The sequence below is a fragment of the Cyprinus carpio genome, chromosome A10 (genome assembly GCF_018340385.1).
Source record: "Cyprinus carpio isolate SPL01 chromosome A10, ASM1834038v1, whole genome shotgun sequence".
Classification (NCBI taxonomy): Eukaryota; Metazoa; Chordata; class Actinopteri; order Cypriniformes; family Cyprinidae; genus Cyprinus; species Cyprinus carpio.
This window is the reverse complement of record NC_056581.1, coordinates 15,760,156-15,786,288: the sequence shown is the minus strand read 5'-3', so window position 1 is coordinate 15,786,288 and position 26,133 is coordinate 15,760,156. Positions and strand designations below refer to the sequence as shown.

Here is a 26,133-nt window from a genome sequence, read left to right as displayed (position 1 = left end):
AGACTCCCACAACAGTTATTTATATATCCCAATACTTAGTGACAGTACTGCTGACTCCTGTAATTACTTATTGTACATTAACTCTGGGAAACAAATTAGAGGAAAACACATCTGGCAGGTAAAAAAACAGGTTATATTCCTGTCCAGTCTGTATCTCAACAGCATGTTGTCAAATGCATCTCAAACACAATGATGTCCAGTCTTTTTACAAACAGAGTTTATTTCACACAGCAAGAACAATCATTCATTAGTGTTTATTATAAAACAGAAAGGAAAAGAACATCCAGGTGCTCCAAGCTATTAGCGTCACACTGTTTGTGATATTTATACTATAACTGAACACATTATCTTTGAACTACAATGAAAATTGTCATAAACATAAAAAAAAACCTGGAGATGACCAACCAACTAGAAAAGCCTGTCACGTAACGTACAAATCAGACATGCGTCTGTAAAGGAAAAACCACCTGTGGAGCAAAGGGCATCACAAAACAACTCAAAAAGACACATTTATGTGCACTTGTGCATTTGCACACACACAGCATTAATAATTAATAAATGAACTCTGTTACATCAAATTTGTTTAAAAAATACAAAATACTGACATGAACCAAACTAAATTTTTCTATAAAAACACTAAAATCAATTTCACTGTGACATTACAAATTTTTTTTGCGCTGATGAAACATTGCCAGCTGCTTATGTGTCTTATAATGCCATCCCTTGTTGCAACCTGGATGCGATTTAATGAAAAAAAAAAAAAAAAAAGCAGCTGCCTGTGTGTACTGTTTAATGAGCTCTGGCTAAAGCTACATTTGCATCATAAGCTTCCACAGAAAAACATCACACACACATGCAAACACACAGACATCAGTATCTCTTCTAGCCCGAAGGCACTCTAGCAGCCTTTTTTCTCTCTTCTCTCACCTCTTCTCGCTCTCTGTGCTCATCTAATTGAGGCAAATCTACCCTGGACAAAAGCTTTCTCAGAGGGGAGCATTTGGCCGTATCTGTCACAAGCCAAACGTGAACGTTTCACATCAGAAGCTTGAAAGTTACTGATGTGGCTGGTAGATGTTTTATGTCTTACAAATTTGTCTTGTTCTGTTATTTTTTATGTGTGGTCAGACCCTAATTTTGAGTTTAATGTTGTAAACAACAGATTCTCTCGTGCTTTCTGTAGCATTTGGACTAAAGAATAAAGTTTGTGGGAGTGAGGAACAGGTCCTGACCTTTCTCCCCCTCTCCATTCTTTCAAAATCCCACCTCCAGGAACCAACTTTACATAACCAGTTTTTGTCTCATGGCACTCCATTTAGGTTTTGTGGCAAACGGGTGCTTAATGCTTTTACAATGTTGATACACTGAACCTTTATTTGTAGTGTTAGAATAACAAAAGAACAATACCACAAGGAACAGCAGAGTGCATCACCTTTCACAGTAATGCAACGTGTTTTTCTCTTCTACACTCCAGGGTTCCAGCACCAGATGGTCTTCCAGCTCACCCTCTTCATCCTCCTCTTCCTCCTCAAACACACTTATTTCCTCAGTAGAAGTCTCTAGGAAGTAGTTGCTGCCTTGACCCTCACTGTATTCGTAGATGGTAGGTAGGCTGCTTCTCATTCCAAAGCGTCTGCGTAGGGCGACCAGCAACGGCTGAGGCACAGTAAAGATATCCACATTGTTGCCCAGGTCCACCCAGGCCAAACTGGGAAACTTTTTGGGGTCCTTAACCACCTCTATCAGGTCTTTAAGGATAGCTACAGTCAGTCGGTTACCGTTGATTGCAAGCGTGGTGAGTTTGGGTAGCACTCCTAAGAATGGTAAAAGAAGTCGCAAGCACTCATCTTGGAGCTCTGTGAAGCTGATGTCCACTGCCGTCACAGATGAACCATTGTTCTGAAGGTAGTATGCCACACGATGTAGATCACGGCTAGAGAGAGGGATACCAGACAGATCCACGGTATCGTTTGTTAATTTCTTTTTCAGTGTAGTTTTTAGACTGCGAAAGAAAAAAAAACAGCGTTAGCATTTTAACATGTTTATAATATTTAATATTTATATATACATTGGTTACACTTTATTTAGACATTCTACTAACTATAAGTAACTTTGTAACTACATGTCAACTACATGTCAACTAATTCTCATTCATTTGCAACTACATGTCTATTAACTCTCAGAGTAGACTGTTAGGGTAGGTTTAGGGTTAGTGTAAGGGGTAGGTTTAGGGTTAGTATAAGTTGACAAAGAAAATGTTATAAGATATTAAGCAGACAGTCTTCTAATACTCTACTAACTGCTAGTTGACATGAAGCTGCAAAGTTACTTACTGTTAGTAGAATGTCTTAATCGGACTATCGGAATAAAGTGTTACCTATATATATAATATATAAAATTAGACTTAGACATACAAGCAAAAACACACCTTCACCTTTCTAACAATTATTACAGTACATTAAATATATGAGCGTATGTTACAGTTGACTTGATTCCCATAAAACATATTAGCCATTCAAACATCAGTCATCATTCAATCATTCATCATTCAATCTCAAACCAGATTTCTTTTTTCTCAGATAAAGGTCAGAAAGTGACAGGCAATTTAAATCTAACTCTGGCAACTGTTTCTAACAATGACGACCAATGCCGTTGGTTTCCCACTCTTTCAACGCACATCACCAATCAGCCCGTCCGCCGCATATCCATACCTGCAAAGCCAGAGCAACAGAAATGGCCACTCAGTTGAAAGCTTATTTCAAAGCATCGAGCCATGCTCAATGTTGTGGGTTTTAGATTAGATTCTCTCGTAGACTCATTAAAAAAGGAGAGAAACATGGAAATTGGATGTAAGGATGGATTGATAGGGGTTCAATGAGTCATTGTTCTTGCCCAGAGCGGTCACGTTGACAAGCAAGTCAGAGCTGTCAGAAAAAATGAGTGCACACAACAAAAACGGAAAATTGTGGCAACTCGGACTCACGGAGATGTTTGCAATTGTGTGTGGTGTGCTCTGAGGTACTGCTACTGCAGCTCCCCATTAACTGGTCTGCAGATAAAGAAGTGAATGACACAGTGGCCGGGGGAAAGGTTGGCTTTTTTCTGAAAATAACTGTAAATCAGCTTCTGTTACATATTTATGGAAGACAGAACAGTTCTTTGCATTACATTGACATAAAATATACTGAATATATGGGTAGTAATAAAGACTCCCATGCATGAGCAACGGCTCCTTGTGCACTAACTACGCTTTAAATTAGAGAGCTGACAACTGAACAGCAATGCAGCTCCCTCCTTCAATCACCCCGCAGCACCCTACCTCTCTGCAGCGGGGAAAGTCCATCTGCTTCTCCTCTGCTTTGCATGATAGCATTACATTCAGAGGGGATTTTGCTGTGACTGCAGGATTTGGACTTCCTACGCCGTGTGCTCTATTGTTGTGAGTTTGGGCTTGTCTGATTGGATTAAGGTCTTTCCTACAGGGGCTGGCTGGCACACCGCTAGCACTTTTCTGCGTAGGAGCCATAGGTCCAGTTAAACAAATTGCACAGATCAGCCCTTTTCAAAAACAACAGTGTGTGTTGGTGTCATAGTCGTGAGGAAGGGTGCTGAGAGCTCCTGGAGTTGGTGGGATGGGGGTGGAATGGATGGGGTAGGTAGCAGACTGCAATCCAGAATTGGTTGCCCATCTGCAAGGTAACACGGCAGTGCTAATCCTGGATTAGACTTGAGATCATGCACCCTTTATCTCAGGGACATTGTTAACAAGATCTCCTGACAATGTTGATCATCAGGAACAAACCATTCAAGACTGAATTATATGTGATGTGGCAGTTTTGATGTGCACATTTTTGCCTTGCATTTAAATACACTGTAGTATTATCAGTATTATCTCCTATTTTCCATGAAATATCTAAAAATTTTACATTAAGGGGAAAGGATGAAATTTGAAAGGTGATTTCTAGGGTCATATGTATGTTCAGTAGACAAAACCAATCAATGCATTGATTAAATTAACTGTGGAACAATCTAGAATCCATGGAGGAGCTTGACCTGCTTAATGAGAGATCTGCAGGCTCTAATTGCATTGTTCATCTACTCTGCCCTTTGGGATATTGACATGTTTTCTCCAAGAGCTTACATGACCTATCAGATGTAACCTCAAAAACAGATACTACAAGGAAAGCATTAAAATATAGGAGGCTGTTACATAAGACACATTCTGATGAATTTGAACAATTAATTACATGACAAGATGAAAATTAATCAAATGAATCACATGCATCAATAATTGCTGAGGAAAGCCTCCCCAAAAAGACAATTAAAAAAATTTAATTATAATGGCAGGCAATATCATTACAAAAAGTTAATTGCACTAAATTGACAGCCCTAATACTTATATTTCACTGTTATACCTTAATTTCCACAAAACACATGGTTTAATTTGCTAAAGCTATACATTGCGTTTTCTGCAAGGTAAAATTGGATGACTAAGTAAACCTGAGATGCACAGCTTCAGTAGTGCTTCTCAACAGACACTGACTTGTGGGTAAAGTCTTTTCAAAAACCTGTCAGTGCAGATCTACATACCATGCCACCATGACTCAAAATAACGTTGTCAAAACTCTCTTCAGGTGATATCTCTACCAAGCCCTGATGACGTGGCATTTCTGAAGGCCCATTTGCATTAATATTGCCCCATACTGACACTTTGACATAGGCTCTATATAAACTTATGTCTCTGAGACTTTATTTAGATTTAAAGGCGCGATGTAATGCGATGCGATGTGTCGAATGGACAGTCTAAGTCACAGTTTTAGATCTCTCCCTCTTCTCCATAGGCTCTGAATCTCCTCTGGGATGATGTTTATGGTCATTCTGTGAGCCTTCTGCAAGTAGTAATCAGGTTTTGTCTCTCTTCAGTGCCACATACATACACATTTTCCCAGCCATCTTAAATGTAAACTGCACAGAACAATGACTTTCCAGTTGGCTAATCCCATTTCAGTACTGGTGGGATATAGTTGAGGCTATATATCACTGCCGATAGTAAACAGAAAACTCAGTATAAAAGCACTATTCTGCCAGGGCTTTCTGTATTATTTGCAGTTCTGCTGTGGTAATTCTCAAAATATTAAAGCCATATATACAAATACATGTACTCACACACATACGAATAAAAACTAAACTTAAAACAAGTTGTAAATGAGGTGAACTGTTATTGAATCACACAAAAATAACTCTTTATTTAAATTATACACAGCATGCAAATTTCCCTGCAGGAAAACACTCTACATACCTTTGAACTGATTAATGAATTTATACAAGGACCTATGCTATGAAATTAATTGACCCTTGATGATTCTTATTTGGTGCAAAGACTTGTTCAATCAAAAGAGTGCTTAAACAGTACTGTGGGCTTTAGTTTATGTTCCAGTCACATCAGCATAGCTGAGGATATCCAGGGATGTTTACTAAAAGTTATCATGTAAGATACTGGCCTGCCATATAATGCTCATCTACCATAAACAGCCCCCATTGCCCTCAATCTCTAAATCATCCCACCTCTCGCTTGTTGTGTGGCACCGTGAGTTGATGCCATCCTGCTTTAATTAGCCGTCAGAAGGCCACTGTGGGCTTAACGGTGAGAGTCAGACTGAAGTAGTGCCAGTTCCTGGAGCAGTTAATCCTGCTTAACACACATAGCAACACTCAATCAACACAAACACTATCACATGTGAGATCCCTCCAACAAGAGGAATCTCAGGACATTGGTGCCTCTCCATGGGGTTTCACCCACGTGGATCTGAGCAGCAGCTTCACCAACTGTGCCAGTAGAAAACTCATGCTACATCATAACGTGAAACAAATGTTTTAAAGGATTAGAGGCACATAGGGAGGAATAGGATCAAAATAAAAAACAAATTAAGAAATTATATTTTGCATAAAGAAAGTTAAGCCATGATTCTATTATATTGTGGCATTCATTTTAATATATTTTCCTTTAAATTCACATTACTGTAATATTGTAAAATAAATACATAATGAAATCAGAAAAACACAATGATAAATGATGCTTTTTTTGTTTCTGTACTATGTTAATGAGTGATATTTTTTATATATATATATATATATATATATATATATATATATATATATATCTATATATATATATATATATATATATATATATTGCACAAATCGCATTAAGATTTTTTTGTGATGTTATTTTTAAGACGATTAAACATTTCATATAAATTCTCATTACTGTAATACTTTTAAAAATACGAAATAAATAAATAAAATACATAATTAACATATTATTAATAATAAATTATAATAATAATTACTACTAATAAAATAATATAATAATTAATAATATAATAATAATGAATAAATAATTATTATTCACATTTAACTCCAAAATCAAAAGAAAAAAGAACAAATCATATTTTCATAAAGAAAATAAACAGATAAATATAATGTAAATGAACAATTATGAATAAATAAAAACATTATATTGTGGTATTTTTTTTATTGAATTAAAAAATATAGTTTAGTGATTAAAGACATTTTCTCATTTCTGTGATACCATAAAAATACTGAAATTTATTGGAAAATTTGCTTAACCAGCTACGCCAATGGACAAAACATGGTACTTGCTAATGTGAGAAAAAAGGATTAAAAACCATATAAGAAGTAATAGATAAAACAGAAAAGATATACATTCATATAAAAGTTCATAAACAAGGTTTATGCATGTCATATTACTCATCAAACTGATTGTTCCTAGAATCTTCATGGAAGACCCATTTCCAGTATAATCGTGGGGTGCTTTCAATGGCGCAGTAATTTTGATGAAAGGTTTGTCTAATTATGCACAATCTGAATTGGATTATAAAACATACCCTTGCCCGTTTTAGAAGTGTAGTAGTGTAGTGTTATATTTGTAGCCATTGAAAGAGCTCCCCTTTGATAAGAGCGCATGGCAGGGCAAGAGTAATGATAGCAATAATTATAATGATGATAATAGAACATGATGTGTGTGATAGCATGGTGCTCCTAAAATGGCTGATGAGGAGCACTGCTCTCTTCATATCTGCAGAAACCCTTAAAAAAAGACACTTCAAAGCTTTGCTAAAGCACATCAGTGCAGCTTTTAGCAGAGATCAAGCTCAAAACCTGCTCGCCGCTAATGCTACATGCTTGTTTGCATTTGTTACCAAGAGTCTAATGCCTGCACCTCCTTTCTATCTGGCTGTATAAGGCTGTGACAGTTGAGTTATTGGAAAGGCCTGTCTACAATGAAGTGATGGATTATATAACAGTAGCATGGCGGGCGCCCAGCCAGCAGAGTCACTGCAAAACAGCTACAGAAACAGCATTAAAATGTATTACTTCAGAAGGGATGCACCCCAGCGGCTGATAGCCGGTTTGAACTCTATGTACGGCGGACTGTCTGCTCGGCCTTTTTAATGCGTCAGCCCTCTGGGAATTTATGTGTCGGCAAATTCGCCTGGTTTCTGCCAAGGTTACAAACAGTCATGTTATGTTTATGCTAATCAAAGCGTTTGGAGGGCAAATGCATCTTTCAACATGAGGCAGAGATTTTATGGCTCTTGTTTGTATTCATGCTAATACTGTAACATATCTTTTTGAATGTCTTTCAATATTTCTGTTAAGCAGACTTCAACGTCTTACAAAAAGCACATGGTTTCGCTTTAAAATAAAATACATAACATACAATATATAATAAAAATATATTCAAATATAATATTATGTATATATAATATTAATACAATTTTAATACTAATGTTTTTAAGGCATTGCAGTAATGAGAGTTTACAGGAAAATGTGTTTAATTGCCATTAATATATGTTTCTTTTTATTGTAATTAATTAATATTTAATGTAGTTATGGTACAGTTAAAAAGTATGTTTATTTTTTAACCCCTTAGATCTAACTAAAGATCAGCGATGGCCCCTGATTATTGTTGTTACACTTTAACAGATATGTATGATATATTAAAATAATATATAATATATATACAAATAAATCTATATAATATATATTATAGTAATGAAAATGAGATATTTTTAACAGGAATTGGGAAAGGAGATGGTTTAATTAATTATTATGTATTATTTATTATTTATATATAATACTATGTATATAATACATATATTAAATAATAATAAAATAAAATAAAAATAAAAGCATATTACATGCATACATCTTAAAATGTAAAAAACTTTTAATTTATCATTTATTAGCATTATAGTAATGAAAATTGGATTTTTAAATTGGGGAAAGAGATGTGATTTAATTGATATCTATTTTTTTATTATGTATTTTATATATATATATATATATATATAAAAAATATAATATATATATACATATATATATATGTACACACACACACACACATATATATGTACACACACACACACACATACACACACACACACACACACACACACACACACACACACACACACACACACAATATATATATATATTATTTTTTTATGTATATTAGGTATAATAGATAAATATTTATTTTTATTTTTAAGGATACAAATACAAATAAAGATTAAGATTATACAGTCTACAACAGTCAAACAACACAGGCCTGACGAGGATGACATCAGGCGGAAAACAGTCTTTATATAGTTATTTACAACAAGCTAAATGTTCTGTACCAAAAGTTCCCCATGTAGGGTTCAACAGGCGATTTATCACGGATAAGACTTAATGATGCCTGCTTAACACTGTTGTCAAGGTAAGGTTTGCAGAATGGCATATCTAATAGGATTAAATTGAGCGAAGTGAAGTAGCTCTACACCTCAACCAGGGCAAAGGGGACGAGAACAAAGTAGAGTGATAACATCAGTTTGTTAAATAAAAGCATGGCGACTGGAGAGTGAAGGGAGAAACAGGAGACATGAGTCAGACCTGTTGATGACCTTTACCTCAGCTCTCCAGGGCTGAACAGACATGATATGTAGGTCAAACACATTTAAACACAGTCAACAAGGAGGTCAGCAAGCAGAAATGGGGGGGGGGGGGATTCAAAGGGAGAGTAAACAGCAGAGACATGAGGGTTAGAGTGTACACTACAAAAAATCATTTTAATCCATCTTAAAAAAAAAAAAAAAAAAAAAAAATACAATTAAATTCAAAATCCCATTGTAGTGCCGTTTGATGCCATCACTGTATTATGGTACTACCCAAAAACAGATATAATTTACACATTATTATTTTACTGTAATTTTTATTGGAAAACAAGACAAAAATACTTTAAGTTTAGATTAAGTTTGTAGCATAAGGTTTGGTTGATACAAAAAAGAATCTTATGCTACAAACTTAATCTAAACTAAAGTATTTTTGTCTTGTTTTCCAATTAAAAATTACAGTAAAATCAACACAAGTTAAGGGCAAGCCCACCATACATACCAGTTATGTACAAATAAACTTACATTTTACATTTAAATAAATGTAGAATTTATGTTTAATTTATTTTATAATTTATATAACTTATATAAGTTTTATAACTTCATCAATTTTATAACTTTTATATGAACTTATATATTATATTTTATAACTTCTAAATTTATTTAATATAACTTCTTACTTTTTAATAACTTCTATTTCTATTTATTTAATAATCTCTATTTATTTTTTATGTATTACAATAATGAAACCTAGATGTTTGAAATGGGAATCGGGGGAAGCAAATATGTTTAATTATTATTCTGCAATGCAACATTCGCACAGTGCACAAATAAATACCATGATATATGAATCTGATAATCATAATTATCAAGGTGTATATTAAAATTATATTGTAGTACCATTTGATACCACCGGTGAATAATGGTACTGCCTCAGCGCTTTCTGGGAAGGATATAATTAAAAATTTAAAGTTTCTAGAAATAATTGTCTTCAATTCTTGAAGGAACTAAATCACATCAAATTTAGGAAAATGCCACATAAATCTAAACAAGATAAATTCAAGTGAAAAGCAAAACTGTTATTTCTCCTCAAAGTGTATTTCTTCTATAATCTAAAAGCCCCACAGTGAGTAAATGCCCGCAGGAACATATGGGACACAAAACATGGATGTGGGATGCAGAACAAATCAGATGCAAATCATTCTGCTCGGGCTGACATCATCTTCAAATGTGGGCTAAAACGTCAACCCGCTCTCGGGTGGACATGTGTGCGTATGTGCCTGTGAGCGCACGGTTACAGTCTGCCTGCAGTGGGCACATGCATCACGTAAACTGAAACCCAAACTGCCCCACATGTGTTCGACTCAATCTGTCATCTAACGCACCAGCCAAAACAGGCCCGTTTTATAGGCCACCGTGACCGTCCGCTGGTCCTCATTTGGGTCAGACTCACTCTGCTGTGAATTCTCAACCCATCATGCTCTTAACTGTGGCTCTCTGCTGACCGGGCAGCGATGGGTCGTGTACGTTTTACCCCAGTGGCAGGCAGCCAACACACTCCACATAATGCTTATCAGAATGAGGAGGATGTTAGCTGACAAATATTAACTCCTCGCTGCTTTTAATGCGAGCGCAAAGCTCCCCCAATAAACTTTACATCAACACGTCACAGGCGATCCCGAAGCAGAGCCAAGATCTCCATACGAGAGGGGAAAATTACGCAGAGGGCTGCTGCTGGCTCATCTTCACCCCTGCTGACTGCTTTATTAAACAGATTCATCATTCCATTTCGTTTGGGAGGCCGTTATGGCTGAGAGGCGAACGGCTGCCTTGCAGGAGTGCTGGGTTGATGAAATAACAACCACCGCTGTGCTGTTTTATGCTCTCACACGAGGGGCTTTTCCAGGAGCTATCAAGAATATGTGGGTGATTAGCCTGGAATCGAGAACAGACTTTAAAAAACACCACAAAAGAACACTAGCATCTCAAGCGTAGAGGCTTGAGAGACGTGATCTGCAATGAATAATACAAGTATGAAAAATCTAAACATTTTTATCTCATTTATTGATATATGTATATATATATGTATATATATATACACACACACACACACACACACACACACACACACACACAATATTTTCGTTAACATTTTGTAAAATTAAACATTTTTATATTTAATTATTTGTCATTACTGCTTAAATAATTACATATAAAAATTATAATTATTAACTCTGTAAAAAATATTGTATATAATGTTTTTATATAAATAATATATTATGTCTTAAATATTATAAATAATATATTATAATATATATACAACTATATATAAAATAATTATATATAAAACAAACACACACACACTATATATATAATTATATTTACATACACACACATTACCAAATCTTTAACATAATTATTATATTTAATTAATAATATACTGTGTGCGAATTAACTGTAATAATTAATATATAATATAATTATAATAATTGTATTATATATATACACACACAAAAATATAAAATATAAAACTATGTAAAACTATAAAACATACAAATTGCATTGTAATATTATTATATAAATATATATTATATATAAAACAATAAATATGTGTATTTATATAAAATTATTATAATATCATAAAAATAATCTACATCTAGTGACTGTATTTATAAATAATATAAAACTAAATTATGCTCAGTGATACTCAGTGATGAACTACAATGCATTCACTAAAGGGTAAGTTTATTTATCAAAACTGTGAAGGGACTATGCTAAAAAAACACCCATCAGAAACTCTTGCATCTTGCTCATTGATGCCACACGTGCTGCTATCCAAAAGCTCATTGGAGGATAAGTTAAATTTTACACAAAGCTATTGAAAATTTTAATTAAGGCTCGGAATAAAGCACACAGACCACTTTCATAAATCATTTAGTTGTCACAGTCGTTTTTGGAAAAAACAAACTCAAAAAGTAACTACAAACTGGTTAGGATCACCATGAGGGTGAGTAAATAGTGACCGAATGTTCCTTTTTGGATGAACTTTCCCTTCGACTCCCTTTCCCTTCGGTTCTAGCAGCACAGATGCTAACAAACACAGTTTTTCTCAGCTCTCTCTCTCTCTACTTGAGTTTCTCTGATACTCTTTGTCTTTCAGGTTGTCCCCTCCGGCCACCTAACCTCTCTCTTTAAAGCTTTTCTGGGAGAGGTGCTAGGCTGGAAAAAAATCAATGTGCTTTAAAGGAGCCTGAAAGCTCTCCTAAAGAATATTAGACAGAAGAAAGAGAGATGGGATGTCTTTAGAAGCTGAGAGCATCAGCAACACAGCATCTTTCCTCTCCTCGTGTTCCCTTTAAATAGAACTACGGTCGGCCTGACAATATCTTCATACTCGAACAGGCGCCTTGTTCCGCTTAAGCATTCAATCTTTTTCCTCACGACCATCTCCGAGGGTGTGACAAGACTAACGGAGGAGGCATTTCTGCAGATTAGGCTTTTATTACAGCGACTGAAAGAGCAGAGGTTCACGAATTACGTGAGCAATGGCAATGATGGCTTGTTATTGTTCAGGCTTGTTTGGAGATGAGTTGGTGATAAAACAAGGAGCAGAGGAACTAAACTGCAGCTGTCGAAATCTCCCAAACTGGGTTAATTGCTCTGGGATGATGAGAGAACATGGATATCATTAAAAAGACTTTCCCTTTCGTAATTATTTCCTCACCATACCTGCCCAACGCCCAGAGGGAATGATGTTTCCTTTGTTTCATATGCTGTTTGCTGGGAAATCACGATATCTGATAAAAGAACTCATCTGAGAGAAACATTCAAACGCCAATCATGTGGTGTGATATCAAGAGTCGTGGCAGTAAGTATCCCTTGATTGGGAAGTGGCAGGCACCTGTGATAACATCTTCTGCACTTCTACATAATGGAAAGTGTCAGGTTCGGTAGACAAAATCTGCAGTATGTTCTTGTAGCTCGACTTGTATATCACATTGTGGGTCTGACAACCAATACTACTGTTTTTTAAAATAAATGAATACATTTATTTTGCAAGGATACATTAAATTGTTCAAAAAAGAAATTAATACATTTATTTTGCAAGGATGCATTAAATTGTTCAAAAGTGACAGTATGATCATGGTTTCCACAATAATATTAAGGAGCACAACTATTTTCAGAAATGTTTCTTGAGCAGCTAATTGATGACTTTCTATACAGTAAAGAAAATACAGCTCTAGAAAAAATTATATTCAAATAGAATAAATTGTAATAATATTTCACAATATTATCTGTTTTTATTGTCAGATCCTCATTCAAAACTTTAGTATTAAGAAATGGGTCTGATTCAATTCTGCTATACATAAAAGAATTCTAGAAAAAAATGATCATGGTTTAAGATATTTTGAAAATTGTTTTTTTGTTTTTTTTGTCCATTCAATGAAAGCTAATAGAGTTTAAAACAACATGGGACCCCACTGACTTCCATTGTATGTATTAAAAACAACAAAAAACACTGAGACATTGTTCAAAATATCTTCTTTTGTGTTTAGCAGCAGTGTTATTTTAGTAATTAGTAAATAAGTAGTTATTTTTATAAGTAGTTATTTTGATTAATATTGTGAATCTGTTTTTATTTTTTATATTTTCTGTTTTCATTTTAATTTTAGTTAGTGTTAGAATGTTTTTTTGTATTTTGTCATTCTTGTTTTTTAGTACATCAATTTATACGAAATGAAAATGTTGCCTTCTATATATATATATATATATATATATATATATATATTGTTGCATATAATATATATATGAGTCTAGAAGTTAAACATTTTAAAAATTTAATTTTTGTTTATGTTTATTATTCTTATGTCGGTGTTGGGTATTATTGTTTTTTTTTTGTTGTATTTATTTCAATTTGTCAGCACAGAATTTTCTAAGCTCTGATGTCAGTTGTTGACCTCGCTGTGGAGATGTATCCTAATAAGGGACAGATGGACAGATGCAAGACTCTTACCAGGCTTGAGACTTCCTCCTGGGCACGTTCTGTCTGCTCCACTTGGAGTGAGGGGTCAGGTGATAGATCAGCTGCCTGCAGATCTTCTCAGAGGACTTGAGAGCATCAGACTCCTGAAAAAGCCAGAATGAGGAGAAGCGGGTGATGAAGAGCTGTTCTGGGAGACGGGCTGCCAAATAAAGCACAAATCTGAGGGGTTATGGTCACTGACAGAGAACCTAAAAAACTTGAATGTTTAAGGGTTGCAGAGAGGTAAACTGTTCAGGTTAATCTGTCAGTGATTATGATTAGTGTCATTAAATAAGAAATAAAGCCAAAGAGCCTAAAACCCCCTTTAACATGATAAATTCACTGTAATGTGGAAACAACATGGCAGAGGTTTATAGCTTGCATAAAATGGTATGAAAGAAGATACTGATATTTAACTAAGTTTCATTATCAAGTTTGGGGATGGTAAGATTTTTTAATGTTAGTCTCTTATGCTCACCTTGGCAGCATTTATATGGCTAAAAATACAGTAAGAACAGTAATATAATGAAACATTATTACAATTTAAAATAACCTTTTTCAATTTGGATGTAATTTCAAATGTAATGTATTCCTGTGATGCAAAGCAGAATTTTCAGCATCACTTCTCAAGCATTTAGTGTCACATGATCCTTCAGAAACTATTCTAATATGCTGATTTGGAGTTATTATTATCAACATAATTTAACATAGTTGTACTGCTAATATATATATATATATACATATATTATATATATATATATAATATATATATATATATATATATATATAGTGGTATTATTCTTTGATTTTTTTTTAACATATCATCAATTTGAAATAGAAATCTTTTGTTACATTTTAAATGTCTTTACTGTCAGTTTTGATCAATTTAATGAATCCTAGCTTAAAAAAAGTAGGGAAATCCTATTAACTATATGTATATTAATACATATGTTTCATTTTCATTTGTAAAATATTGTTGAATTTACAACTATATATGAATTTACAAGAGAGTGAATTTACTCTCTTGAATTTACAATGATTTAAATAAATAAAGTCATATGAGAATCCAATTAGAGTGGGAATTACAAAATAAATAAATAAAATAAAAATCTAAAATGAAATGTATGGAGACATTAAATTAATATTTGATGGGGAAATGTACTTAATTGTCATGAAAAGAATGTCATATTGTTAAAATAATCTTTATGCTCCTAAAAATGGTCCTTAAAAACTTCAGATTCAAAAGCAGCAATTAGTGTTTCAAAGAGCGGTACTCTTTCTTAACATATAGCTTGAGAGTTTAATTAAAATGTCTTAGTTATTCATGCCATTTTGAACTACTGGGTGAGAGGTTGGTTTAAAACGATCTCAAGGCCTTCGGTCATCAATGCTTAAAGCCATTTCTGCATCAAAACAGGCTTTGCTCACCTCTCCCTCTTTAAACGGATTGGCCAGAGCAGAGCTGAGTAAATCGAATCAGTGCTAAAGCACAACAACGAGTGAAGCAGGAAAACACGAAAAACTGGGCCAAGCCATTGACAGGAGTCAACTTGTTCGTACTATCAGTCTAAGAAATTACAGGAAATAAACATGTTCCTCTTAGTGGCCTCCTGGCGGCTATTAAGTCAAAACAAAGCTGTTTGTTGAATCTTTAATATATATAAAGTTGGTTTCTGGTAGCAGTGAGTGACAGCAATTATCGGACTAGTTTTATTGAACTCCCTTAATAAAGACGCCGTCCATTCGATGACGTGTGCTCCAAAGGGAGTTTTACTGTCGGAAGGATTTACATGGACTTTCATTCAGGGACTGAACATTAAGACATTAGCCATAGCTCAATACGCAACTGCCACAGTTTAATGAAAAACCGTCAATTGTAAGACAGTTCAATGAAAAACAAAATCTATGTGCTACACACAAACAAAACCTCATTAAAATGCCTTTTCATATTTCCCATGATTCCCATCATGAATAACTGCTGCTTGAGGATCCCCATCAGCTCACTCCTGGGACTCAAAACTTCATTAGTTGCTGGTGTAGTGACAGTATTATAAGCAGTGCTGGGGAAGTTAAGCTAAGCTACAATGTTCCCCTGTAGATGACATTAAACCAGAGACAGACCTCTCATAAAAACAGACCACACGCAGCTGTAGAGCTCCGCTTTCCAGTTAACAGAGCCACCTGTGTACAGCGTTTCAGTGATACAAGCAAAAAAAGACAATGATTTTTTGATCAGAATTTAATGTTGTTTTGAAATATATTATTGCAATGACAACATCTTTCTTATTTGAAGTTGAGGGGGCAAATTACTTTAAAATAAAATAAATAATTAAATTCATTTAAAATAATGTATTATTATTTATAAAATAAATATATAATTTAATGAATTAAAAAGAAATAATTATTATTTATCATTTTAAAAAAATCTGCAGTTTTTAAATGATTGAATCTTGATTAAGATGACAACATTTAACTTAAACATATAAATTAACACTAATAAAATAAAAGAAAGAATATAATGAGTGGGAAACAGTAACTATTTTGCTGTATTTTGACTATTTTGAGTCTGAAGCACTGAATCATTAATTTTTGATCTGTTTTATTAACACAAACTGTCCAAACAAACTGATTCATTGAAAAAAAAAAAAAAAAATTAAGTAAAAACAGACATTCCGATGCTACATATTAATTTATTGAGTTTTCAATCAGTGAATAGTTTCTTTTTGATCCAGTTATTTACACAAACTTTCTAAATGAACTGATTCATTAAAATGAATCAAACTTTCTGACGGTACATATGAGTTTAGGGTCACAATTAAGTTTAGGGATCAATTCTCACTATTAACTATTAACTATGACTTTTGCCTCAATAAACTCCTAATTTGCTGCTTATTAGTAGTTAATAAGGTATGTAATTGTATGGGTAGGATTAAAGGATCTAAAATATGGTAATGCAGAATAAGGCGTTATTATGTGCCACCATCATGCTAGTAATATGCATGCTAATAAACAATTGTTTAATAGTGAGAATTGGTCACTAAACTAAAGTGTTACAGAGTTTAGTGAGTTCTCAATCACTGAATCATTTCTTTTTGATCCAGTTCATGTGACTCAAACTGTCTGAATAAATTGATTCATTAAAATGAATCAGACTTTCTGCAGCTACATATAAGCAGCCACATAGTGAGTTTTCAATCAGTAAATAATTTCTTTTTAATCCGTTTCACGTACCCAAATGGATTAATTAAAATTAATCCAACTCTACATAAAAGTAAGTATCCCTCAATACTGATTATATAAATATAACAAAGCGGTTTGGCTTATGGGCAAGACATCTGAATGGCATGAATCCATTTCTTTTAGAAGCAAGGTGGCTTTTCTGAGCTCAGTGGGATGGGATTTGCTCTACCTGTCAGCAGGTAACTGGATGTTTATTAAGTCAGAGAGGAAGAAAAGAAGCAGAGAAAATTGAGAGCCATTCAATCCCTCGCTCTCGTTTTCTGGGTTTACATGATTAGCTCCTCAAGGCTTCTGCTGTTGAAGGAGGCTAGCAAGCATTTTTACAGCCGCCTGCTAAGAGTCCAGTTGGGAATAAGAGAAAACTTCACTACAAATCCAGTCTGAATACTTTTTTTTGCGATGTTAAAATGTTCTCTCTAATCCCACCATCCGGCTCAGAACTGATCCAAACTTTTTTCCTCAGCAAATGCAAAGCTACAGTGCAAATGCAAATTTTTGGTTATGGTGCTTGTGTACCGAATGTTTTTCTTGGATTGTATTACATTAAATGGATAAAATAAGAAGCAGAGGCAGAACAGTCTATCTATCTATCTATCTATCTATCTATCTATCTATCTATCTATCTATCTATCTATCTATCTATCTATCTATCTAGGCTATGTCATATTGTTCCTTCTGTCCATAATGCCTGTAAACTTTCTAAAGGCATTTTAAGTCTTTTATCAATCCTTTTAAACAAAGATTTGTCAGTCCAATATTTAAAGTTTGTCTTGCTTTTCCAGTTACAGTTAAATGATTTTCAATTGATTTACATCCATTCCAATTTGAATTGCAATTCTGCATCGTTTGCTACCTCATTTCAAATTAAATACAAATTAAGGAATTGAACTGGAATTTAAAATGGGAATTTTGATTCTTAATTCAATTCTGAACAGCGCACAACCCTGCTTTCTATATCAACACATTTACAAGGTTAAATAAGTCAATGAGTTGCATCCTAATTTAGTCTATTACAATTGTTTATGCTCATGATGTGGTCCTGTTCTTACTTTAGCAAGCATCACATTGATTTACTGTCAAAATGGGCCGTTGCAATACGTGACAGGGAATCGAAAGGCAATGTCAGAGTCAGAGCCATTTAGTCGGTGACCTCGCTTTCATGCTTAATCAGGGAGTGGTGTTAGGTTACGTTAGGCTACCCAAAATGTCAGCTACTGGGAATCTTCCTTTATCAGACATGCAAACTGACTGATAAAAAGTTTACTCTGCACTACTTTTTATATGAGAAATATGCAGCCTAGGTACACTGGATAAATGTGACTGTGCTTGAAAAATGACATTATGTTGTTTCTTTCATGTTGAGCAACATTTTCAAAGTGAAATGTCCAGTTAATAGCGCAGAAGGCACATTTGGTTTTATCCAAAATGTGAATCTGTTTTAATTTGTTGGTTGTTATGCATATCACACTAGTTTGGATATAAAAGGTCAGATGAGATGCGCTACAAGATCAGGTTTGAAAAGAACACCACCAACACTAAACCCTACCTTAAACCCAACCAATAGTGTTAAAAAAAGCAAACATGAGATAAAAATGCATTTGATGAATTAACATGTCATTTTAACTTGCTTCCACAAGCTCTTTTTCACACGCACTCATATTTAATGTTATACAACACAAATACCAGGTGAGCTACTGAGCAGGTTTACTGTGTGAGCAAAGCCACACATATGGAGCTGGTTATGTGATACAACGGTCAAAACTTTTCATTTAAAAATCATGCACTATGGTAAAAGTGTTTTGAGGTCATTGCATAGTATTGTGCAAGGAACTGCACAAAAATAAGATGTTTTATATAAAGCAATAATCTGCCCCTGTTATAATAATTTGTGTGAAAAGGAATAAAAGTTGTTGGTGTTTTACTGCAACTAGTGTTAATTTCAAATGCAATCAGTTGTTTGTATAGTTATGCTTTTGGAGTTTTGCGCATTTTTCTAAAGAATCTATGTTGGAAAACATGACATGTTGATACAATTTGTTATTCAAAAAAAGTCTTGACAGAAAAGGACAAGCCATGCCCATTCAAGTGGATCTAATATTGGAAAGTGCTCCTCTTGCTGCCCTTTCTGTCCAATTAAGTCCAAACAGAACTGTGGAATTTCAGCATGGAATGAAAACATCACTGATGGCTCTCTTGAGCAAAATAAAGGTCAGTGCCATCTTTCTGTACTTCTGATGTTTTGCAAACTAATTTAGGACGGGACTGAAGCGTAAGCGCCCAAACTCCAGTCCTGACCATGGGATGACAGCTGTCTGTGGTCTTATCCAGGCGGCGGAGCTGTAGAATTGTACCGCCAAGCCTCTTACCGCCAGCTAAAAATAAACGCTCTACATATCTGGAGACCGAGTAATGAACATGTGCACAGGTTTTGGCTCAAGCTAAAGCAGGGATCCAGAGTTAATGTTGACAGCTGTGAGCTGGTATCGAGTCAAACCTTTCGACTAGCCACCTCATGAGTTTGTGTTTATCTTTGTTTATTAGCGCTGGTGGCTTACCCTCTTTGGACACTGCATGTCTCGGGCCAAACTGAGCAAAAGCTCATGGGAAATTGGATCCACTAGGTTCAGGAAGGCAGCGTTCTTGTAGAGGATTTCGTTGAGAGATGTTCCTTCAAGACCCAGGTCCTGTCGAGAAAGAACAAGAAAGAGCGAGAGAGATTGTTAAGCATGTAGGATTCCAAAAGCGAGTAAAGGTCACTGATAAACCTCGATATTCACAACTTAATCCTTTCATCCTACCCCTCCAATCTCCATTCGAGAGATTAATCGAGGGGCTTTTTTGAATGACACAGAGATAAAGTAATCTTTCCATCCTGTTTACTTCGCTATTGCTTCGGAAGTAAACTCTAAATAGCAGTCGATAAGTTTCTTGATCTATTGCTGTACTATAGCGCTGCTAACCTTAAAGTCCAGATTCTTTTAGTATGGCAGAGAAAGTGTGTGCAGACACAGTGACAGCTTATTAGCTGGGCTTATCGTAGAAAGCTAAAGTGTTTCCCCCCCACTGAACAGCCAAGGCAAGCGAGTCTGATACGACCATCAGGGAAAGAAAAAAAATCAAGTAGGAGAATTGAGAAAAAAATTCCCTGAAGACGACGTTTCTTGTTTAACCCAATTAATAGGGACAAAGTGAACATATAGAAGTGAATACAGAAGGCGAAACACATTTGATGCCTCCAGGCAAACGTCAGCATCACAAAGCAACGACTACACCACCCCGTGAATCGATTCAAAGACAGATCCCACAGAAATTGATGAAGAAACTGGCAGGAGGAGGAAAGCTGCTGAGTCCAGGGAAGTGGAAACCTCCCTTTGGGTTTCACACTGATATTCTGTTTCTCAGGGATTCCCAGACATCTGGAAGCTCCTCCAAGCCCTCTGTTTTCCATCTGCAAAGCATTAGCACAGGTCATTTCTGTTCTGCAGTACTTTTTCAACACTGTAACCAAATGAATATTTAATATAATATTTAAATATATTTGAATATTTAATTTCACTGAAATTAAAAAAAAAAAAAAAACGCTTTTGTGTAAAGCATTTAGTGGAATTTCTTTGGGGGGGGGGTCTTTGTGCTTTGTATCTTTACAATGCTTTTGTGTTTGGAATTTTTTGGATCAGAGTTTGTTTGGGTGGGGGGTCTTTGTTCTTTGTATCTTTATTTGATGATGTTTAGATCAGAGAAACTATTATAGTCTTTTTTTTTTACATTTTGAAATAGCTTGTTATATTTTCAATTTTACTTTAGTTTAAGTTTTAGTACTTTTGTTATGTGCTTATGTCATTTGTATTAGTTTTTCCTTTTGTAATATTTCTTTAAAGCTTTTAATTTAATATTAACATTTTATTTTGCTTCAATTACCGAAAAACACTGTTCATATATTCTGTTTTAGTTAAGAATAACAACACTGATTGTGATAAAAATTAACTAACTCATTTGATTTCCATCTTTATCCAGCATATTAAGACCAATAAATGAGGGGGACATGAAAATATATGACCCAGACCCAGACAATATAGGCAAAGCAGAGTCATATCTGGAAGATTAAAGTCAAAGAGACATCATTTTAAATTCAATGTTATTATACAACCACAAAATCTTACAGCATTGACATCCACTGCATGTGCTCAGTAAAGCATGTAAGCAGAGTTGTTTCTTGCGTTTGCTCAATGAGAGTCAACGGCGGAAAATGAATTGCACTCATTAGGGCACAGGAAGAGCTACAGCAGAGATAAGGGATGATGTTTTTGTCCTCCTCTCTTTGGTTCTTTTTCACTCTCTCTGGGGCAAAAGGAAGCATCCCGCTCCATCATTTTGACCCCTAGTTGATTAACATCCAATCCATTTTTCCCTGAACAGAAAAGCTGCTTTTCAACGCGCAGAAATTAATTTCTTTCAGCAATCTACAGTCTTAAAAGGTAGCAAGGTTTGCCTTGACGTGACCCCTCTCTCCTCCAACAGGGTACTAAGGGCTTCCAGGGCCAGGGTGAGTGAGACAACTCCATGTTTGGAAAGCTTTTCGACTGGCTGGGCATCCATGTGATAAAGTGCCATATCTAGACAGGGCCAAAAGTGATGACTGAAAATGCACTTAACCATGACTAAAGCCGAACCATCTAACAAATATTTAAATGGCTAGAAGAATTTGAACAAACTACCATCTACCAACAGTCACAAATGATACTTTAAATCAAATGGATAAAAAAAACCCTCCCATGGACAAACACTGAAGAAGGGACTCATGCCATGAGAATTCAGGTTAGCCTAAACAACCATAGGGGTGTGCGATATTTATCGTCCACAATAACATCGTAATTGTTGTTTAAAATATATGCGAGTTGACATTATCGATATCATTTGCAAAAAAACAAACAAGAACATGTTTGTTCAAAAGCATTCACTGCAAGATGAAGCTTATCAGAATGCAGTTAAAATGCCCCTATAATTCAAGTTGAAAACCAAAAAATATGTTTTTATGCCCCTATAATTCAAGTTGAAAACCAAAAAAATACCTTGGGTTACCTATGGGTTTTTTATATTAATTAGAAGTGAAATGAAAATGAAAATTTTGTCATTAATTACTTACCCCCATGTCGTTCCAACCATGTACAAGCTCTGTTCGTCTTTGGAACACAATTTAAGATATTTTGGATGAAAACCGGGAGGACCCCCCCACCCACACCCAAAATATTGAGATACCATTTTTTGTCAATATCGCACACCCAGAACTAGAAACCACTTTTTTGTTGATATAGCATTTTTTGTAGTAATAGCTGATCTGTGTGGAATCATGTACCTGATGGAATTTACCGCTGATTAGAGAACTGGCTTCACTGACGAGATGTGCATTAATTATTGGCCGATATTTATCGTGCACCCCTACTGACAATCTTGTTCCAATTTACTGTTTTCAAGCTATCAGATCTCCCATCATTTCATTCTGTTCCAATTATCTTTTGATCCAGATGTCCAGAATCTCCCTCCAGATGTTCAACAAGCTACAAAACATCACATTAAAATTACTCCTGTTGCATAAACGAAGGTTTTCTCAGCACCTTTTATCCAGTGAGGGTGGAACTGGAGGACCCTCATCATCAGGTTGCATAAATTGAGATGTTCCTGTGAACATCCCTCTTGACAAGCTAATCAATAAACACAATTCAATGCCTTCATGAAGTCCATAATATGTGCTGATTCTCTCGTAAACACTTCAGGCTGGAACTGTGGCGCTTCCATTAGCATACACTGGATCAATGAGTCTGCACCAGTGACCTTACTGCACAGATCTGATTCGCCATCAGGATAAAATGATGGACTAACGGAGCACTGAGCTGCCTGTCAATCATCAGCTGTAATATTTGAGCACTACACCTAGACCTCAAGAGCTGAACTGTTCATCAACAACAGCTATCAAAACTCTCAGTTGCGATCGAGACATCACGTGAAGAGCTTTGGAGAGGTTGGTTTTGCTCTGAGCAGTATGTGACATCCAGCTTTTGGGGTCCAGCTCATCCTTTTTGACAATTACAGTAAATGCAAATCAGAACATTTATGAAGCACTCATGTAAAGGAAAATCTTGAGCAACTGTGATGCTTTCGGATTAGGCTGTGAAGAAGATGTGAGACAGGTTCTGTCAGTCATGTAGAGAAAAGCTAATAAGGCGGTTTGTCCATCATGATCTAACATACAGCAAAAAAAGAAAGATATAAAACATAATGGAGAATCATATGAGAATCAGAAATGTTGTTTTAACATCAACCTAGAGGAAATGTTTAATCACATAGAAGAGATTTTAAGGAGTTTTCTAATACAAAAATACGCATGTACAAAAATCTCACTATCATGATATGGTAAATGATAATATGGTATGGGAAAAAACATGGAAATACCATGATGCTTTTCTGTTTTAGATACAAATGAGTGGCCATGTTTATATCATATTATGAATTTAAAAGGAACATGATTATAACTGATAACAGCCAACATAACCGAATTAATAAAAATAAACTTATTAATCTTTATACTATTATACTAACAACTAGTAACATTGCATTACCTTCTACTTCAGAAAAGGCTACATGTAAATACCATAATACACAATACTAATTTACCTTAAAAATACTATGGTTTATTATGGTAATCATTTAGTACCCTGACACATATTAAAGCACCATGGTTTTACCAACACTGTACCATGGTACTTCCAAAGTAGTTTTTGTAAGACTTCAAATTATTTAGTTCATACAATGCTTTATTACAGCCAGATAAAATGTTAATACATACGTATTTATTAGAACTATTTCGCATTGTATTCGTGATGAAACCTCACATTTTTCATTGCAGACTTTAGTATATGATCGCAGTTTGAGACTCTAGAATTTCTCAGTTTATTTTTTTAAATATTGAGATATTAAAGAGATCTCATTTGTGATTTCTCTTTTCTCAGGTGAAAACATCATGCAGCAGCATCAGCAACAACAACCTGTAGTGCTGAGTAAGAACTAGATAATCTGCTTTATTAATAAATGAGGTATTGTACCTTTCTAAGCAGTTTTAACACATCGATGGCTTGTTCCACCTTCTGCTCCTTCAGCAGGGTTTGGATCTCCCGAACCCAAGCCACTCTCCGGACATATGGGCTGGGACTGGATTTGCGCAGCATTCCGGGGAGCTTGTCGGACTTGAGCATCAGTGAACTGAATACAAACTCTCCTCTTCCTCCTGTCCTCTTCTCCACATCCCGCTCATGATGCTGTCGTCCCTTCCGAAAGAAAGTCGCCTGGCTGTCCAAACTACTTTGTCTGGTTAACTTCGATCCCATGCTTCAACTTCCCTATTTCAGTCACAGTATCAAATAATACAAAGATTTTTTTTTTCATAAAGCATGTGTAAAGTAAATCTTATAAGCTCTCTTTAGTGAGTGCGCGCTCATCATTACACTTCGTCGTGTTCATTTGCTCATGTAGAATCAAATGAATCAAGTACAATTCACATGGAGCGCACGAAATTATTTAAATGTCACTTTCTCTGCGTTTCTCTTGCCCCTGCGCACCTCCGCTGTGTTTGTGTTCTTCCAGGCTTCCCCACATGCCACGCCCATATCTCAATCGCTGTCCAATCAGAGCGCTCGATTTCCACATGTGTTTACAGGAGACAAGGCTCCGCCCACTTTCAACAGCTCAGTGTTTATGATGGGAAGCTCTTTCTGTCCTGTCAGCACGTTCTGCATTGGTATCGGTTTGCTAAAAATAATATAATAATAACCATCAATACAACCATAAAACTAACAATTTAACAGAAATATTTCTAGTGATTCACACACACACAAACTTGTTATTGAATGACAGTATTAAAATATGCGGTGCATGGTTGTTCAGAAAAGACGTAGCCTACATAGCATTTGATTTTTTAGTTATTGATTTATTATTTTGTAGATTATTATTATTATTTTTTTGAATGTGTTGTGTTTTATTTAATACATTAATTTTTATTTTTAATTTTAGGCGTTAGCTTTTCTTTTTGTTTTCTGTATGTGTTTTACCGAAAAACCCGCTCCAAACAATTCGGCGTGTTAGTGAGACGTCCGAATGATTCAGACTGAATCGATTCAGATCGTTTAACTCACGATGAAGAACCGATTTATTACAGTGATTCACTCGCGAATAGGTTAGTTGCGATTCTAAACAGCGGACAGGAAATACGAACACGCGACTAGCTGCTGTGAAAATTATTCTCGTGTCGGCCTTAATCAGTTGATAATCAGTTATATTAAACTAAGCTTAAGTAGGCTAAAGCAGTTTGCTAAAGACAGGCCTTCAAAGTATAACTTTGGAATATTTCAGGATTTTTTTTTTTTAAGTAGGCCTACTATGGATATGTATCAGCACTATCATTTTATGTGTAATTATTTATTTATTTATTTATTTTTTGTGTATGGTTAGATTTCTGTTAGCAGCTAAATGTATACAGTACAAATCATTCCTTATGGAGCTGCCAAAAAATAGTACAGAGACATCTAATGATTCAAAATCGAGATATTTGGATTTCTGGATTTTTTTGTGTATGGTTAGATTAGTACAGGGTGATATAATTATTAAAGATAGATCTAATGATTCAAAATCGAGATATTTGGATTTCTGGACATGTGTGTGTTGAGTAAATTTTTTTTTTTATTTTGATTTCTACATTATATGGAACATTAACTTCCATAGTTAATCATTCACTAGAACTAGGCAAATATAATAGATTACAACATGAACGGCTTAACCATTCAAAGATTAAATGCGTGAATACAAGTGATACATCAATACAACAAAAAGCACCATGTGAAAAGCATGAATGGATTAAAAATTCAA

At 35.0% G+C, this 26,133-nt stretch overlaps 1 protein-coding gene across 1 annotated transcript; it reads right to left on the bottom strand.

Annotated features, from left to right (window-relative positions):
- Positions 1-200: 200 nt before the first annotated feature.
- Positions 201-24,914, bottom strand: LOC109113466 (leucine-rich repeat-containing protein 75B-like). The gene is made up of 4 exons (XM_042765385.1): positions 24,318-24,914; positions 19,776-19,904; positions 13,972-14,084; positions 201-2,002 (listed from the first exon to the last, which is right to left on the bottom strand). The coding sequence occupies exons 1-4, from the start codon at positions 24,597-24,599 to the stop codon at positions 1,429-1,431; spliced, it is 1,098 nt and encodes a 365-aa protein (XP_042621319.1). The 5' UTR covers positions 24,600-24,914; the 3' UTR covers positions 201-1,428.
- Between the last annotated feature and the right edge of the window lie 1,219 nt (positions 24,915-26,133).